Here is a 19,005-nt window from a genome sequence, read left to right as displayed (position 1 = left end):
TTTTTTTCATGATGATGAATATTTGAGTAAAAATTTCTAGAAAGATGAAATCAAGAACCCAAGATTCCCAAATCTTCCAAATTATACCAGTTCCAAATTTTACCAACTTCAGAAGCAGAAATTGGTTGAATTCTTCACACTTCAAATCTGACCTATAAACTAATTTGTGAATAAAACTCTTATTGAAACACAGAGATGCCATTCATTTTTACATTGTTTATGGCTGTTTTCTCACTATATTTTCAAGTCTTAAATTGGAAGGGAACCTGTAACAAAAGGTAGTTTAATTAAATAAAAAATAAATAATACCCCCCAAAAAACAAGGAAAAAGGTTTCCTGGGCAACAGCAATTTGCCAGAGATAACCCTATACTAAATATGAGGAAGAACTGCAAGAGAGAGCAGTAAATATTTACGATCAATCCTTTTTTAAAAGTGCCAATCACCTTCCTTTAAAGCAATCATTAAACAATACAACAAAGAATTATAGGTGACAGGCCAACAAAAAACAAAATTGTATCAGTACTCAAAACAGAAGTAAGCAGAAAATTGGGAAGGGGGCAATGAACACTTGGGACAAATAATAAAATGATAAATAATAATGAAATGATACATTTAAAAATATTAATAATCACAAGAAATCTAAGATCTTTTAAAAATACAATTAGAAGTCAGCAGTCTGTTCAAAAAAGCAAGTTTTTTCAAAAAAGTTCCAAAACATTAATAACAATAAACTACCTTAAAGCTTTCAACAAGGGATCCATTTTAAACATACATAAATAGGTAAAAAATGAAAGGGCCACGGAAAATACACCCCACTAACAATAATCAAAATAATGGTGGAGAGTTTCTATTAACATGATTGACACAGATTTTAGGGAAAAAATATTACCAGAAAGAGAAGGGCATTTCACAGCAGTAAACATACAACTAACTATATTAAGAGGATATAATAATTCTAAATGCACATGTTTCAAATATATGTGTGTCAAAACTTATAGAATAACCTGATAGAACAGTATGCAAGACCAGTTATATCCATAATTACAAGTCAGATATTTCAACGTCTGCCTCTCAATGACTGGCAGAACAAGGAGAGTAGAAAACACTAACAACAGCAGAATACTTGACCAAGATGATCAAAAGCCTGACCTAAGTGATATTTGTAAAACTCTCCACTAACAGCAGCATATACAATCTTTTCAAGTAGATGAAGAACATTTATCAAGACAAAGCATATTCTCGGCCATAAAATGAACCTCAAAAATACATTGAAACCACATAAATATGTTCACTTTCTGCACTACAGTGAGATTAGAAATTAATAAATGGAATACATCTGGAAAACATGAAAATATTTGGAAACTATATAAACACTTTTAAGCCCTTTGGTTAAAAAAATCAAGAGATAAATTAATAAGCATTGTTAATTGAAAATAAAAACACGACATTTGAAAATGTGAGACATGAACCCAAAGTAGTACTTAGAAAAAAAAATTATGTCATTAAAAGGCTACATTTAAAGAGAAACATCTTAAACAATGACCTAGGTGTCTAAGGCACTAGAAAATGTAGTCTGAAATCCAAATAAGCAATAGAAATTAAATAATAAACATTCAGAGAAGAAATTAGTTACATAGAACTCAAAGGAAAAAAAAAATCAATGAAACCAAAATTTGGTTCTTTGAGAAGTTCCAAAACATTAAGGTTTGTTTGACTTCTACCAGACAAAACAAGAAATAAAGAGAGAAGACACAAATTATCAATATCTGGAAAACAACAACCAGAGATCTCAGCAAAATTTCAACATATTTTAACAGGAATATTATGAAACACACACACATATCCACCTATACAATAAATGTGTGTATATATAGTGTTTGATTTAATTCAACATCTATTCTTGAAATAAAAATTAGTACTAGAAAGAAAAAACACACTAATAAAGGATTTTGACAAGGACAGACATAGATAAAATGTTATTTAGTGATTAAAAGAAAATGAACATTTTCTGCACATGATCAAGCAAAAGGGACAGTTATCTACTTGTTATACTTCTATCTTTCCACTGTACTAGAAGTTCAGGCAATGTGGTAAGGAAAAAAATGCATCAAGAATAAAAGGAAAGATATAACAATGTCCTTACACTCAGAAAATTATACTTGTATATAAAAAATCCTAGGGACTTAACAAAAAAACTACTGTAATAAGTTTTGATCATTTAGAATAAAAGATTTATAGCAACTGTATTTCTATATCATACTAATGAAAACCAGATAATTGAAAAGGAAAAATTATTAAAGTTCAAAAGTGAGCATTCGAAATATAAAATACTGGGGCTGGAGCTATGGCTCAGCAGTAGAGAGCACTTGCCTGGCATGTGTAAGCCACTGGGTTCAATCCTCAGCACCACATAAATTGAAATAAATTAAATAAAGGTATTGTGTCCATTTATGACATCATCAAAATACAAATTAAAAATTTTTTAAATAAAATATAAAATACTTAGGTATAAACTTGACAAACGATGTAAAAGACTGAACATTGAAACCTTATAATTTGGTGAGGAAAGTTAAGGAAGACCTAAGTAAGTACAGCAATACACCATGTTTATAAACAAGAAGACCCAAAGTTGCAAAAATATATTTTAGCCAAATTGATTCAATTTAAGTGCAACAAATATGACAAGAGGCTTTGTTGAAAAAACTGACAGGTGCTAATAAAAGTTATATGGAAATAAAACATACCTAAAGTAGCTAAAAACAACTTAGAAATATCTGAACAATTTTGGAGGATTTATCCCACTTATTTTCAACACAAACAAACAATCTAGAGTAAATTAAACATAGTAGTACCAGAGACAGACAACTAGTTTAATAGAAGAAAACAGAATCATGTAATAGATCCACATAAATATGTTCAACTAGTTTTATTTTATTTGTTGATTTTTGACGAATGTACAAAGGAGATTCAGTGGTCGAATATTCTTTTGAAGCAAATAAAATTGGAAAAAGAATGGATACTGATATGCAAAAAAGGTAGTAGTAGTTCAATCTACATCTAGCACCATACATAAAAATCAACTTAAAATGGGTCAAATTAAACTTGTTTTTAAATTATTTTAAATATCAGAGAAAATATTTTAATGTTGAATCAGGCAAAAGTGTTTTTTTTTAAAAATATGAGACCAAAACTACAACCAGTACAACAAAAATGGATAAATTTAAAATTATAGCTCTAAAAAATACATTAGTAAAATAAAAAAAAAAGTTACAGATTGTGGCAAAATATTTACTAATCCTTCTAATGAATGATTTATATCCAGAATATATAAGGAAATCTCAAATTAATAATAAAAAAACATCAAATGGCAAAAAAAATTCAAAGACTTTCCACATATACTTACCAGATCACCTAGTTAGGTATCTACAACTAATTAGTTATTCAAGAGAAGTAAGCATAGTTCCATATAAAGTCTTATTCACTAATAAAGACCTTGTACAAAAAAACAAAAATGTAGGGATTTGTTGTTAGACCAGTTTTACAGGAAATATTTACAGAAAAAGAAAATGATATAGGTCAGAAACTTGGAAGTACATAAAGATGGGGAAAGTATCTGAGATAAAACAAAATTTTATAACATACACCATGTTTTTATGGTTTATGTTTTAAAACGAAACAAAAAAATTTTAATTTTCTTATTCCTACGTGAATATAAAGTTTGCTCAAAATAATAATAGCAACAAGTAATTTGATTATATGTACATATATATGTGTCAGTGAAATAGACAATAACTATAATGATACAAGGGACAGGATAGAGGCATTTGGATTGTTTAATTATTATGAAATTATATTCACACTATATGCAACACAGGTAGTATTTTTAAGGCACCCACTACAAAAGTTAAAAAAAAAGTATAATTGACATGCTAAAGAAGCAGAAAATAGCATTATGTAAATGCTCAATTAAAACTCACAAGGAACAAATAAAAAGGGCAACAAATATAAAATAGTAACAAATATGGTAGATATAAAATTGACCACATCAGTAATCACTGTAAACATCAATGATTATATAAACATACTAATTAAGAGAGCATTAGAGTGATGCAGAAAACATGACATGACTATATGTTGTCCAAAAGAAATTCACTTTAAATATAAATACACATATTTTAAAAGTAAATAAATGGAGAAAGATATGCCATGATAACACAAATCAAAAGAAGCACAAGTAAATACATTAATTTCAGAGGCCACAGACTTCAGAGCAAGAAAAGTGGCATTATAGAATTATCAATTCTCCAAGAAAATACAAGAATCCTTAATGAGTGTGTACTTAACAACAAAGCAGGAAAATCCATGATGTGATTATAAACTTATCAGAAGAAATAGATGAATCTATCTATTATTATTGGAGACCTCATTATGATTCCATTATAAATGAACAGATCCAGTAGTCAGAAAATCAGAGAGAACACAGTTGAACTTAACACTAATATCAACTGAATATAAGAAATACAGACTGCACCTGCAAACAGCAGAATATCCATTCTTCTTGATCTCTCATGGAACAATCTCTAACACAAACTATACTCTAAATCACAAAATATATCTTAAGAAATATACAGTCATAGAAATCATACAACATCTGTTCTTGGATCTTAAAAGAATTAAACCAGAAATTAGTAAGGTGGATGGTGGGAAAATACCACAATACACTTCTAAATAATTCATGGGGTTAAGACAAAGAAAATCTCAAGAGAAATTTCTAAATATCTCAAACTAAGTGAAAACATAATTTGGAAAATTGTGGGATAAAGTAAGTAATGGGAAATTTAGAGCACTGAACATATATTGAGAAATGAGAATGACCTAAAAATCAACAATCTCTGCTTCTCCCTTAGGATTTGAAGAAGAGTAAACTAAATTTAAAGTAAGCAGATAAAGAAATAATAAATTAATAGAAGATAAAACAGGAAATATGGAGAAATCAACAACACAATACCTGGCTTGTTGAAATGAATCCATAAAAAGTGATAAGGTTCTAGCCAAGCTAACCAAGGAAAAAAGAGAAAAGACAGAAATTACTCATGTCAGAAACAAAAAGAGACTATTACTACATATCCCATTAATATGAAAAGGTTAAATAACAGATTACTATGACAACTCTATGCTCACAAATTTGATTAACCTAGACGAAATAAACCAATTCCTTCAAAGACACAATCTGCCAAAATGCACAAAAGCACAAACAGACAATATGAATAAATTTATCTATTAAATTTAACTAAGTCAATAATTAACTGCTATGGTCTTACAGTTAATGTCTCTGCAAAATTAGCATGTTAAAATACTAATCACTAAGATAAAGGTAATAGGAGGTACAACCTTTGGGAACTGATTAGGTCATGAGGATTAAGTGATTAGAGTCCTTATAGAAAAGACTCCAGAGACATTCCTTTACCTTTCTGCCATGTGAGTTATAGTAAATAGACCACTGTTTAGGAAGCTGTTCCTTGTCATATGCTAGAGCTGCAGGTGATTTTTCTTGGACTTCTCAGTCTCAAGAACTGAAAAATGAATTTTTAATGTTTATGAAATGCAAGTTTGTGGTATTCCATTACAACAGCTCTAATGGAGCAAAACAACTTTCCAAACAAGAAAAGGACAGAGCCAGATGGCTTTACTGGTGAATTCTAATGAAGAATTAATTAAATATTTAGACAAATTCTCCACAGTCTCTTCAGAAGGTAAAAACAGAGTATATACTTCTTAACTCATACTATGACATCAACATTACTCTAATACTAAAACCAGACACAAATATTAAAAGAAACCTACAGACCAATTCTCTCATGAACACAAAGGCAAAAGTCCTCAACAAAATATTAAAAAATTGAAAATCAAATAACATAACACATCACATCAACAAGCTAAAGAAGAAAAATCACATAATCATATTGACACAAAGCATTTGATAAAATCTAATCAACATATCCAACATGCATATGTGATAAAAACTCAATGAAATGAGAACAAAAGATAACTTCCTCAAAGGAATAAATAATACCTAACAAAAATCTATAGCTAACATCATATTTAATGATGAAAAACTAGAATCTTTTCCAGTAACATCACAAAAAAAGCTAATGCTTTAGTTGTAGATTGACACAATACATTCATTCATTCATTTATTTGTTTGTTTTTGTGATGCTGAGGATTGCATACGGTGCCTCACACATGCTGGCCAAGTGCTCTACCACCGGGCTACAACTCCAGCCCTCTCACCACTGTTTCTTCACATCATACTAGAAATCCTAGCTAAAGCAAGACACAAGTAAAGGAAATAAAAAGTACATGGATTGGGAAATAAAAGTGTCCTTTTTTATAGATGACATGACTGTTTATGTAGAAAATCCTAAAGAATGGGCAACCTCTGGAATTACTAAGTGATTACAGCATATCAAAGTTATAGAATGCAAGATTAGTATACAAAAGTCAATTACTTTCCTATACACTAGCAATGAACAAATGGAACAAATAAAACTCAAAATATATTACATTTCCATTAGCAATCTTTAAAATGAATCATTTTATAAATCCGACAAATTGTGTATAAGATCTACATGAGGGAAACAACAAAACTTCAGTGAATTAAATCAAAGAATTACTAAATAAATAAAGACATACTCCATGTTCATAGACAAGAAAGTATCAATATTGTCAGGGTGTCAGCAGTATCTGAGGACATTTCTGGTTATCACAATTGAGGATGTTCCACTGCCACCTAGTAGGCAGATATAAGGGATGTCGGTAAGTATTTTACAATGCATAGGACAGTTCCTCAAAACAAAGAGTAATTAAGCTCCAATAACATTAGTGCCAAGGTTGAGAAACACTAGATTGAGTCCATAAATCTGTATACAACACCCTTCTCCAAAGGTGTTAGAGTAATGAAAGTATTTTCTCTGAAAGGTGCTAGAATAAATGGATGTGCATATGAGGTGGAGGGAGAAGACATCTGATGATATCATCCCATAATACCCCAAATTAATTAAAAAACTGATCACATAATTAATTGAAGAAAATACACATCTTTTGAAAATACAGGAGGAAAACCTTTGACAGGTATAATTAGGCAAAGATTTCATAGATACAGAATTAAAAGGATGATAGATAAAAGAAAAAAATTCCATTCATCAAAAGTAAATGGAATTAAAGATAGCATTAAGAAAATAAAACTAAAATAAAATATTCATAATGCATACATACAGTCAAAATTTTGTGAAAAATCTTATTATTTATGTATGCAATTTAGGAAAATGAACAAAAACTCTGAATATGTATTTCATGAAAGAAAATACACAAACAGCCAGTAATCACATGAAAAGATGCTAACCATCAAAAGTCATTCAGATAAATGCCACTGGATTAGATACCATTCCCCACTTTCCCCTGTAAAAAACACTAAAATGAAAATGACTGAAAATACCAAGCTCTAAGAGGATAAATCAAAGAGAATTCTTATACATCAGCAGTTAAGAATGTAAAATGGAACAAAACTTTCAAAAAGTGTTTGGCACCTAGTTATAAAGTTAAATACACTTACCATGTGATCCAGCAAGTCAATACCTAAATATGTATAAACAAAAATAAAAATATGTCCCAACAATTTTATGCAAACATTCATAGCAGCCCCTAACTTTAAGCAATCTAAGTATTTAACAATAAGTGAATAGATAAAAAGATACTATATGCCTGTATAAGAAAATATTATTCAGTAACTGAAAGGTATAAATACACCTCCCCGTCACATACACACACAAAGAATCTCAAAACACATTACGATGAACCAAGGTATCCAGACATAGAAGAATCTAAATTATATTTTATATAAAATTATAGAAACGATGAAATGGGGCTAGGTTCAGTAGTAGAGCACTTGTCTAGCATGTATGAGACCCTGGGGTTCAAACCCAGTACATGGGGTGTGGGGGTGGGAAGGAAAGGTGAAACAAACAAATAGCAAGAGAATACAGATTAGTGGTTGCTTGGGACCAGAGATCATTTGAGGAGCATGACTAGACAATAATGAGAAAGCTTCTTGAACTGATGCAAATGTTCTATATCTTGATTATGACGCTTATGTTCCCTGTAAGTATCCTAAACTTGAGTGTTCTTGGCCAAATATAGGTACACACGTTCCTTAATAAAGGATGCAATTAATTTTACGTAGAACATATCTAAAAAAGTTGATAGGCTTTGGGGTACAGCAAATTAGGTACAGATAGGTTAACAGAATTAAGCAACAAATCAGGGTTGAATCCAGTTTTTCCCTTAAATTTTCCCTTAAGTTTTTCATTTAAGGAAAGAGAGAGGGGAGTCAATTGATTACTAAGGAAAAATACTGATGCTATATTTGTACTCCTCCCCCCAAAAAATCTTGTTGTTAAATAAAATTTACTTACTTCCAGTTTGAAATGACATCTCAAGAGCTAGCAAATGTGAAATCACCATTTCTAGCACTCATGTAGTTTTACAAACTAACCATCACACTGAACTTCTTATGTTTCCTATAAATATCCTATCCTGGAGTGTTCTTGGCCAAATACTTCCAATTAATAAATAGGATACATCTTTCCTTTTAGGCAATTTTACATTTCTTTTAGTGATGTTTTATAGTTTTCATTGTAAATGGTTTTCTGCACCTTGGTTAAGTTTATACCTAGGTATTTTCTTAACTTGGATGCTATTATAAATGGAATTGCTCTCTTTATTTTCTTTTCAATTCTACTTGGTGTAGAAACAACTGGTTTTTGTATATTAATAATTTAATCTGAAACTTGTTTGAAACCATGAATAGCACCACTCTTGGCTATTTTTAATGAGACATCACTAAAATAAATTATTTACAAATTTATAGGAAAAAGTCAATTCACAAGCATCAAATCACAGGAAAGGTTCAGAAATTTGGGAATTCGCAAATTCAAAAACCAAATTAAAAACCTTGGAAAAACTTTAAGATGACAAGAAACAATGCACTAGGGACTTATTCCAAAAACCCTAAAAAGAGAATCATTATCAATCAATTAGCAATCCCTACACCCAGACCACATGCTTCTGTTTAACCTGTCAGTGAGATTCTATAATTACTACATACTAAAAATAGCCATATCTTAAATTCTTTAACTTTCCTCTTGGGAGTAGTTACAGTAAATGCCCTACCTTTTATACTAGATATGCTTCAGGTAAACAATTTATATTTTAGTTCCTAGTTCTTCAGATCAAAAGGCACCATATCTGGACCTGAGAATAGACACTGCAGCACACCAAACCCTTCCTCTATCACCTAGAAATCCTGGACTTTTCAGTCCAAGGTCTTAGTAAGACAGAACTTTCAGATTTTCTCCTATGGAGACAAGATATGTAAATTTGCCTATGAGATGCAGGCTTCAAATACATGGTGACCAAAAGAGCACTGCAATATATTACTTCAGTTTACCAAATATCTCTTGCTCTCTGCCTTTCAGATGGATGGTAAGATCTCATTAGCTAGCCCCATTATGATTGGAGTTTGGGGACATGTGGACATAAATTGGAATTGAAAATGTCAACTCCAGGTCAGAGTACTTAATTATTGATACAAAATCTAACAGGGCTCTCTCACTCTGAAGTGATATACTATATTGAGTATATTTCAATGTTCCGCATAGGAAATATACTCAATATAGGTGCCATGATGGCAACATGAGACAGAAACCGAAGAAAACCTTCAATATAATGCAGCATGAGTAAAATATAAATGTTTGTTTCCTGGAGCCAGAGTCTAGGAAATATTTCGACTAGCATACGTTTTATGCTGCTTCAAAGTTCTATGACTTGAATTTTTCTCTGTGATATTTCTGTGCATAAATGAAGTCATTGCACTTTATACTGCTGATGGCATGGTATTTCACCACTCAAAGTAGTATGATTGTTATATCCAATTTATAAAATTCCCTGTGTGTTCCTTTTTTCAAGCCATTTATTGAAAGAACACTGAAAAATATTTAATAGAACTGGTCCCAATCTTCAGGATGAGGTGGTACATCTATAAATCTATTTAAATTCGCTATTTAATTTTGTTTTCTAAATTGTAGCTAATTTTCTTTTCATCCTATAAACAGTACATTTAAATAAAGTTGATTTAATTTTCAACTATATTATTGAAAAGTTGTACAAGAACATCTTGCATACATTATTTAAACTAGGATACATCTACAAATTCTCCTCAGTTGATTCCTTAATCATTCCAATCTTTAAAGACAATAAACATAAAAAGGGAAAAAAAGTAATAGAAAAATTCCAACAGAAACCATGTGAAAAAAATGTAACTCAAGTATAAGTAAGTGTTTTGTTACCCCCATTAATATGTACAATTTTTAAGTTTTTAACATATTGGTTAAAAATAAATTATATATGTGTTATTATTTATTTATTTTGGTACTGTGGATTGAACCCAGAAGGTTTCTACCTCTAAGCTACATTCCCAGCCCTTTTTATTTTTTTTTTTTTGAGACAGAGTCTCACTAATTTGCTAAGGTTGGCCTCAAACTTGTGATCCTCCTATTTCAGCCTCCCGAGTCACTAGGATTACAGGTATGCACCACTACACCCTGCCTGAATTTTCAAAATTCAAATGTTATTAACTTCTGGTCACTAAAAGTCATTCCAGTGCCATAGTGCACTTGTAGTTATCCCTTTGCTTCTGCTATTTGTTGAATATTATTACAACCCCGAAATTAACATAATAATCATTAATTTGGGAGCAAGCCCACATATTTTAGGACTTTAGTCCTATTTTAGGTCTATCATAAAAATCTCAAAATTTGAGTTTACATAAGCATACTTTTTCTCCAAAATACACCAAGTGAAGTAAATGGCATGAAACTGAACAAACAGCTCTAGAGCTCTCAGAGGAGGAGAGTCAAAAGAAAAGCATAAATATACACTGCATGTGCACTTTTATTACCTGAGCATTTAGCAACTCTTCACACTTGTGGGCTTGTTTCTCAATTGCACAGATGTACTGTTTTTCAATAGCTTCTACTTGTTGCTTAACTGAAGACTGCAGTAGTGCCTATAAAGAAGCAAAAGAAATCATTTTGATCACAAACAACCTGAGGGTATACTGTTGGCATGTGAAGTTTTTGACAGTTGTACAAATTTGAAATATAACACCCCTTTTGCATTACAAAATACATATTTCTCAACAGAGAAGTCCATTTATAGATATTACTTTAAGCTTTCAGTTTTAGGTTTTCCTATTTGCTAATATTATAGTTTTTTTGGCTCACCTATTCATTCCACACACCTTCTCTTTAAGAAAAGCCAAGTCATAGAAAATGATAAAGAGAGTGAGTAGTTCTGTTAAATATAAATTCAGTTCAGTGAAGACCACACAGGACGAGGAGCATATGAAAGCTGCTGAAAAAAAAAAGAAAGAAAAAAAGAAAAAAAGAAACAAGAAAAAAAAAAAGCCAGACATATTTCACTGGTTGACAAAACTCCACATCCTCTCGGCACACTGTAAGATCCCATGGGCCAAGCATGATCTTCAAGACCACAAGTCAAGTAGAAGCAGATGGAAACTCTGAACAACTTCAAACATAAAATAACTGCCCCCCAGGAAGTTCACGCCTCTAATGCAAAAAAGATATAAGTTAATGTATGTAACTCAGAATCTCAAGGCAATATTCATAAAAAGTAATAAAATGTGAGACTCGACAATCATAGTATAAATGCAAGAAATTAAGTAATATATAAAGATATAACCACTGTTCTAAGAAAAGCCAAATCATCATTTGAAGATGTTCCACCAACTCACTTCCTTACTGGAGATGTTTAAAATATTATAATCTCTTTTCTTTTCCTTTAAAAAACTTTATTTATGTTATGCTAACATGTTTGTAATGGTCTCTTCATGCTATTTATAAATTCAAAATCGTCCTAAAATAAGCACTCAACCATGTACATAGAGCTCTTTAGTCAATATTCTATTTTTAAAGGTCTATCTGGATAATAAACTACTCATAATCAGAATAGTAAGTTGAACAGACAAATCTTATAGAAAACAGACCATTGGCACATTCACTGAGAAAATAAAAATAAGTCAAATCCCTTAATCTCTGTTTTGAAAACAGATTTATTAAGTTGGAAACAACATGCATTAAAATGATAAATAAATAGACATGTATTTTCAAAAATAGACAAAAGTATTTTTTAAAGGAATGAATAAGGCTCAAATTTTCAGATAATTTTTTTTCCAATTCAGACTATCTGATGATGATACTACTACTACATTTCATTAGTTACCACTGAGAAACTGCAGAATTACTAGTAAATTAGTAAAGAAAAATAATATTAGGAATTGCTTACCAGAGCCGTATTAGGCCTCAATATATATATATTAGATGTGTCTTCTGGATTCCATAATGATAGATTTATATACAGCATCAAAAGTTAATCCATTACACTGTATCTAGATGTTGTAAATCTTTAATTTACCTTTGGCAAAGTGTAATATTTGGTGTATTTATAAAATTTTAATTAGAGAATAATGAAGACAATTCCCTTGGAATAATCATAGTGTCTTTTGTAAAGACAAAAATATCATTCTTTGGGGTGGGGGGTGGGGATTAAAGATATGGCAGAACTGTTTGCACAGTTACAAGTTATTCCAAATTTAAATAGACAATCATAATTTTTAGTCAACTATACTCTTTGTAGGCCCAAATTAATAAAATAAAATAACATTCTTTTTACATAATTAAAAACACAACTTGAATAGTAATATTTCCTTTACTGATTGATTTATATATAATATACTCATTTTCTTCCAGACATCAAGGAGGATCATGAATTAAGTCAGAGCTAAAACTAAGGTTGTGGATCAAAAAGAGGAGCAATGCAAAAGTAACTAGCTTCCTATAGAGTTCAAACCTGTCAGTTTAGCCTCACTCAAGTCATTTATACGTACAAAGGGGATACAAAGGGAGGTACGTATAGATTTTTAAAAATATCTTTACTCAATTAGTTTAGTCTAACATTGAAGACAAATATTCTCTTGATAATCACATACTATAGTTATGTGCAGGGTGCATAACAAAGAAAGAAAAGATACTCAAGATCGCCTGTAAAGACTCAGTACTATACACAAGAATATAAAATAGATAAGAATAACTAGAGCGTGAAAGGTAAAGTTAATAAGATGGAAATGGTGAGGCAGGGAGGAATGAAATTAGACAAGTGCCAGATATTAAAAGATCTTGTACAGCACAACAAGGATTTTAAAATTTTGACCCACACTACTCAATAGAGGGATTATTAGTGCCATAGTCCTAGAAAATGAGGTAATTTTCTGAAACTGTCCTTACTCCTAGAATATTAACCATTATGGACATACTTATGTTTACATATTAGTATTAGCCAACTGCTTTTATGGCTTGATTTACTATTGTGTAATTGAATATGTATCATTCAATGTAATATAACATAATAACTGCTTTTAAGTTTCTCATATATTTTAAGTACAAAAATGAACATAGAGCTTAATTTTCCAATTCATTGTTTTCTTCTGCAATTGTCTTTATAAATACCAAAAACACAAGTAAGCATTTCTTCACTTAATACAACATTATAAAAAGATATATGAAATTATTTCCTTTCTAATCTATTTTAAGTCATTCTTAACACACAGAAAAAGCATTAAAATTCTCCTGGTATATATATTAGAGATAGAAATGCAAGATGTATATCCATGTATTCCATATTGAAAAGAATGCTACCAAGGGCAAGAAATGTTTTGTACCTAATAAACTTAGGTCTTGGTCACTGTTCTACCAGAGATTGGCAGTATTATCTCAGCGAATCCAACTCACTAAGCTTGGGGAAAACTCATTACCATACTTGAGGAACACTACAATTTTAGAAGTGTGAGCAAGATTATAGGTTCCTTTAGTACAAGAACTCAGTGGTACTTGTCTCTATACCCATGTGCACTCATTGTACTGTTCCCTGCACAAAGTGTGGGTAATGCTATTCCTCAAATGGTAGTCCATTTTTTTAAAAAATAACTTCTACCATTAGAAAATGTAGGCCCAACTCCCCATCATATTGGCTTAGGAACTGACTTCCTTAAAAAGACTTCTAAGGCACAAGAAATAAAATCAAGATCAATAATTGGGATGGTATCAAACAAAAAGCTTCTTCACAGCAAGAAAACAATCAAAAAAATAAAGAGAGAGACTATAGAATGGTAGTCTTTATCACATGGACCTCAAATAGAGCATTGATCTCCATGATATACAAAGAACTCAAAAACTTAATATCAATAAAAACAAAGAATTCAATCAGTAAATGAGCAAAGGAACTGAACAGGCACTTCACAGAAGAAGAAATACGAATGGTCGAAAAATACATGCAAGCTGGGCGTAGTGATGCTCGCCTATAATCCCAACAGCTGGGGAGGTTGAGGCAGGTTGATGGATCTCGAATTCAAAGCCAGCCTCAGCAAAAGCAAGGTGCTAAGCAACTCACTGAAAGAGACACTGTCTCTAAATAAAACACAAAATGGGCTGGGGATTGGCTCAGTGGCCAAGTACCCCAAGTTCAATCCTAGTAGCTCAAATACTAGAAACTATTGATGTGCATTTCTTTAATGAATTGGATGTATGCTGGAATTTAAATGACAAAAAAGAAGCATATCCAAAGTGGACTACTGCCATCAGATTACAATTCATTGTTTCAATAAATCTGCCAATTTTTCTTCTCCCTTGAAATAGCCAAACTATTACAGATCAGATTCCAGCCTCGTGAAATTAATTACTTGTCCAGATTTGCAGAGCAGATGTGTCTTTCAGAACCAGATGGTATCTGAAACATTAATATGATCTTGGTAGTTATGAAGACCAGAAAAGAATACTAGTTATAACAGTTATTATTATTACTTTGAAAGTCACAAAAATTTTATCTGTCCATCCTTTCAGTTACACTTACTTACACAAATGGAGAAAGTATAAAGCTACAGAGCAATCCAGAGGCAAAACTTACCATAAACACAACATTCCAACTAGGATTTAAGCTGTAGAAAACGGGAATCTTTGCTCAACTCACAGACACACACGACGTATCTATGACAATGTCTAGCACATAAAAGCCATTCAACAAATGTGCTGAATCAACTGAAAAATCAATCCTGATTTTGATATGTCCAAATCTGTCTATTTGCTTTTCAAGCATCAATTTTTCTCTATCATTTTAAAATATTTCAGTCTTTTTTGTTCAAACTTCTTTTCTTCTTTCAAACTTTCTTTTCCCATCATAGCTAAAAAGAAAAGGAGCATAACTGGAAGGTATCTGCAAAATACTTAAATTAAGACTGTGAAGGGATACTTTTTATATTTTTTTATGGTGCAAATCTTCTTTTTGAAGATGGTGGAATGAGATGAAAATCATTACCTTTAGGTACATGTATGAGTGCATGTGTGGTGCGACTCTACATTGTGCAGAACCAGAGAAATGAAAAGTTGTATTCCAACTATGTACAATGTATCAAAATGCATTCTGCTATTATGTATGACTAATTAGAACAAATAAAAAAAACTTCCTTTTGAGAAAAAGGGTACTTCAAATTTTACAAAGCCATTAAGTTGTTAGCATGTTCTGTAATATTCCCTAAAAAATTTCAAACATAAGCAAATTTTTAAAATTATTTTTTATTTTGTCATATAATTATACATAATACTTGGATTATAAGCAAGTTTTATTATTTAAAAGGAAAGCCCCCTTGAATAAAACTTTGTAAAAACTTGACTAAAGCACCTATGTAAAAAATGATCTCTTACTGAATTATTCATTTATCTTTTTCCATGAGAAAGGTTTTAAATACCTACTTTACAGATTAAGAAACAAACACTATGATTAAGAGATGTGCCCCAAATACAGAAAAGACAGTATAACAAATAATTGAATTTCACTCCATCCATTTGCTTCTGTTTGTCTTAGCTACTCTAACCCAGCTAAAGCAGACTTCTTTTTCTGAAAAAAGCACTTATTCTCATTTTTGTCATTCATTTAATTATTGACTGATTCAACAAATATTCACTGAATGAATACTTTATTCCAGACACTGTTTTAGGTACTGGATGTACAAAGTGAATCAAAAAACAAGGTTCTTAATCTTCTGAGCTTACATTGTTGGCAAAACGATTGAAAGGGCAAGGATGATAAGGACAATTGAAGGTCAACAACACAAATCATTACTGATGATACTACCTGCAGTGAAGAATATAAGAAGGTAAAAATTAAAGAATAGTGGAGGGTAAATTTTTCAGACAGAATATTCAAGAAAGGCTCTGTTAAAGATGGATAAATAGAGTTTGAGTGTCACAGGTGGAGAAGGAAAAACTCAGCCATACATAAGTCTAGGAGTACATTCTCATCTGTCTTCATTGGCTTTTCGTCATTGTGACCAAAATACCTGACAAGAACAACTGAGAGGAGGAAAAGTTTATTTTACACTCACAATTCAGAGGGTCAGTCAATGGTTGGCTGACTCCATTGGTCTGAGCCTGAAGTGCAGCAGAACATCATGGAGGAAGAGCAAGGCAGAGGAAAGCTTCTCAGCTTGAGGAAGGCAGGAAGCAGAGAGAACACAAGAAGCCAAGGGCAAAATATAATCTCTCAAGGCATTCTCTGAGTGACCTACTTCCTCCAGCTATGCCCCACCTGCCTACAGTTTCCACCCAGTACAGTGCTCCTTTCACATTAGCTATCCAACAAATTGATAATTCACAGATTAGGTTATAGCTTTCATAGACTAATTTTACCTCAGAACATTCCTGCATTGTATGACACAATCTTTTGGGGGATAATATGCAAACCATAATACCTTTAAAGGTCACAGCACCAAGTCCTGGAATAAAAATAATTCTAATGAGGAGTTCAAGAACTAAAATACAGTCTAGGGTACAAACCAGGGAATTTCAATAGATATATTCACATTGGTCCTCCTTTTGTACTTTAATAATAGGCCAAACTCCTAATCCCAGAGCGTATAGTTTTGCAGGGCTCTATATCAGAATGAGTTTTCAATCATCAGAAAAGTAAGTAGAAAGCCAGGATCCAGTGGGGCATGGCACCTTATTTCTACTGTACCTGCCATGAGAAACCACTACAAGGCTTTAAGCAAGGAAATTTCTATAATCTGACATATTTTTAAAAGCCTTCAAACAATGTTGCATGGTATAAAAGTCACTCAAATGCTATCAAAACTTTTCCCATCAATGTACAATTAAAGAAAAATGTAGTATTTACTTTTCTAGGAAACATTAAATAAATTAGAAACAAAATTAACGCAACATGCATGGATTATTTTTTAGTACTGTAGGGTCAAGTAATTAATGCAAAAATCCTGCCTGATAATGAAAGTTAATCCTAATAAGAACTCACAGAATTATTTTCTTTTTCTATATCTTCACAAGAAAAATCCTACAGGTATACATAAACCTATCAAATAATATTTATTTGAACTTCATCTGAACATTTTCTAACATGCAGTTTTTCTACAGTACTTACAGTGGTAATAATGACTATAAAAATGAAGAAACAGTGCCCAAATGATGGCAGCTGATTACATATGGTTGTGAATGTCACTCTTGATTAATAATTTGTCCTACTTAGTAACTCTTGGCTATTCAAAAATATTGTGTGTCAATTTGGGGATCTAAAACTTCAATCTGTAACTTCATTGGTTTGCTCTTCCAAAGAAGAAAGTGAACACTTGATCTCATTCATTATTATATACACATATTTTAAAACAGCCTCATATTGGTGAGCTAGTAATCACACTAAGGTACAGAAGTTGTTGGTTGTGTAAGAGGAGAAACATCAGGCACCTCAGAAAACAGTAGACATTTTAGAAAATTTTGTTGGAGTATGAACAGAAATAATGTGATTAAAAACCTCTCATGGAGAGATGATTCAAAAATACAATGTAAAAAGTACAAGGGAGTAAAGTTTTCTCAGACAAGGATTTAATCGGAATTTAAAACTTTCCTTTGTTCAAGTCTGGCTCTGGATTCAAGTCCAAGTTCATGGTCTTGCTACCCAGCTGGCAGAGATTAAGCAATATTCAGACCCTGGGAGATCAATCTTGGGGAGAACATAGGTGCAAGAGTAAATGCTAGTGGTCTGAGAGTGATGAGGATAGATTTGACCCTATTTCTTTTTAAAAAGCAGAACAGAAACTAATACCTAACATTTTGAGGAAAAAAAAAATGGGTTAAGAAAAAAAAAGATTTCACCCTCTTTTCTTAATTTAAAAAAAGAAGAGAAATTTCAAGGTCATGTTGAGGCTACTGAAAATTGATCCTGTTTCATATCTCAAGCAATTGGAATTATGATTGGAATTGCAGTGATTCTCAGATTTTTCTATGTATTTGAAGAGTAGTGCACTGTTACTATACAATTCAAAAAGAAAAATGTTAAATTATGGGTGTAGATCTAAACATGGAAATTCAATATAGTCTAGCCATGCTATAAAGTGCTCTGCAGGCTGTGAAAGCCAAAGAAAATCTTCAGGACAGAGGGAATCATTCCTGTTGGCCTTGTTGTTAAGGGATTCTAGTAACATAAGAGTTGTTACCTCAAACACCACAAAAGTCTCCCAGTGAAAATTTCTTTTGTGCCATGGACAACACATTAAAATTAAGAAGTTTCTAAAATTAAGTATAGCACAGAGATTCTACATGTCTGCCTTCCAGATACTTTAACCTTCTGAAAAGCTGCCACATGGATAGGCCTCTCCCTCAGATGCCACAATATTGCTCCTTGTGACTTGAATCAGAGCTACAGTTTCAGTTAAAAAAGAGAGGAAAGGAAAAAAGAATTCTGACTGGAACAACCTCTTTATAATCTTTTATAGCATTAAATAAAGCACCTGGTTATTAACACATGAGCC

General features: G+C 31.6%; 1 protein-coding gene across 2 annotated transcripts in view; it reads right to left on the bottom strand.

Annotated features, from left to right (window-relative positions):
* Window positions 1–19,005, bottom strand: part of Ccdc91 (coiled-coil domain containing 91) — a 347,370-nt gene that overhangs the window by 152,577 nt on the left and 175,788 nt on the right. For both annotated transcript variants that reach the window (XM_058576297.1, XM_046436020.2), the window contains one exon: window positions 11,017–11,124. In XM_058576297.1, the coding sequence (XP_058432280.1) occupies window positions 11,017–11,124 (108 nt within the window). The remainder of the gene's footprint in view (window positions 1–11,016; window positions 11,125–19,005) is intronic.

Source organism: Marmota monax, unplaced genomic scaffold (genome assembly GCF_021218885.2).
Source record: "Marmota monax isolate L192 unplaced genomic scaffold, Marmota_monax_Labrador192_F-V1.1 WCK01_AAM20220418_F8-fsc00012, whole genome shotgun sequence".
NCBI lineage: Eukaryota > Metazoa > Chordata > Mammalia > Rodentia > Sciuridae > Marmota > Marmota monax.
This window is presented reverse-complemented; position numbering and strand designations above follow the sequence as displayed.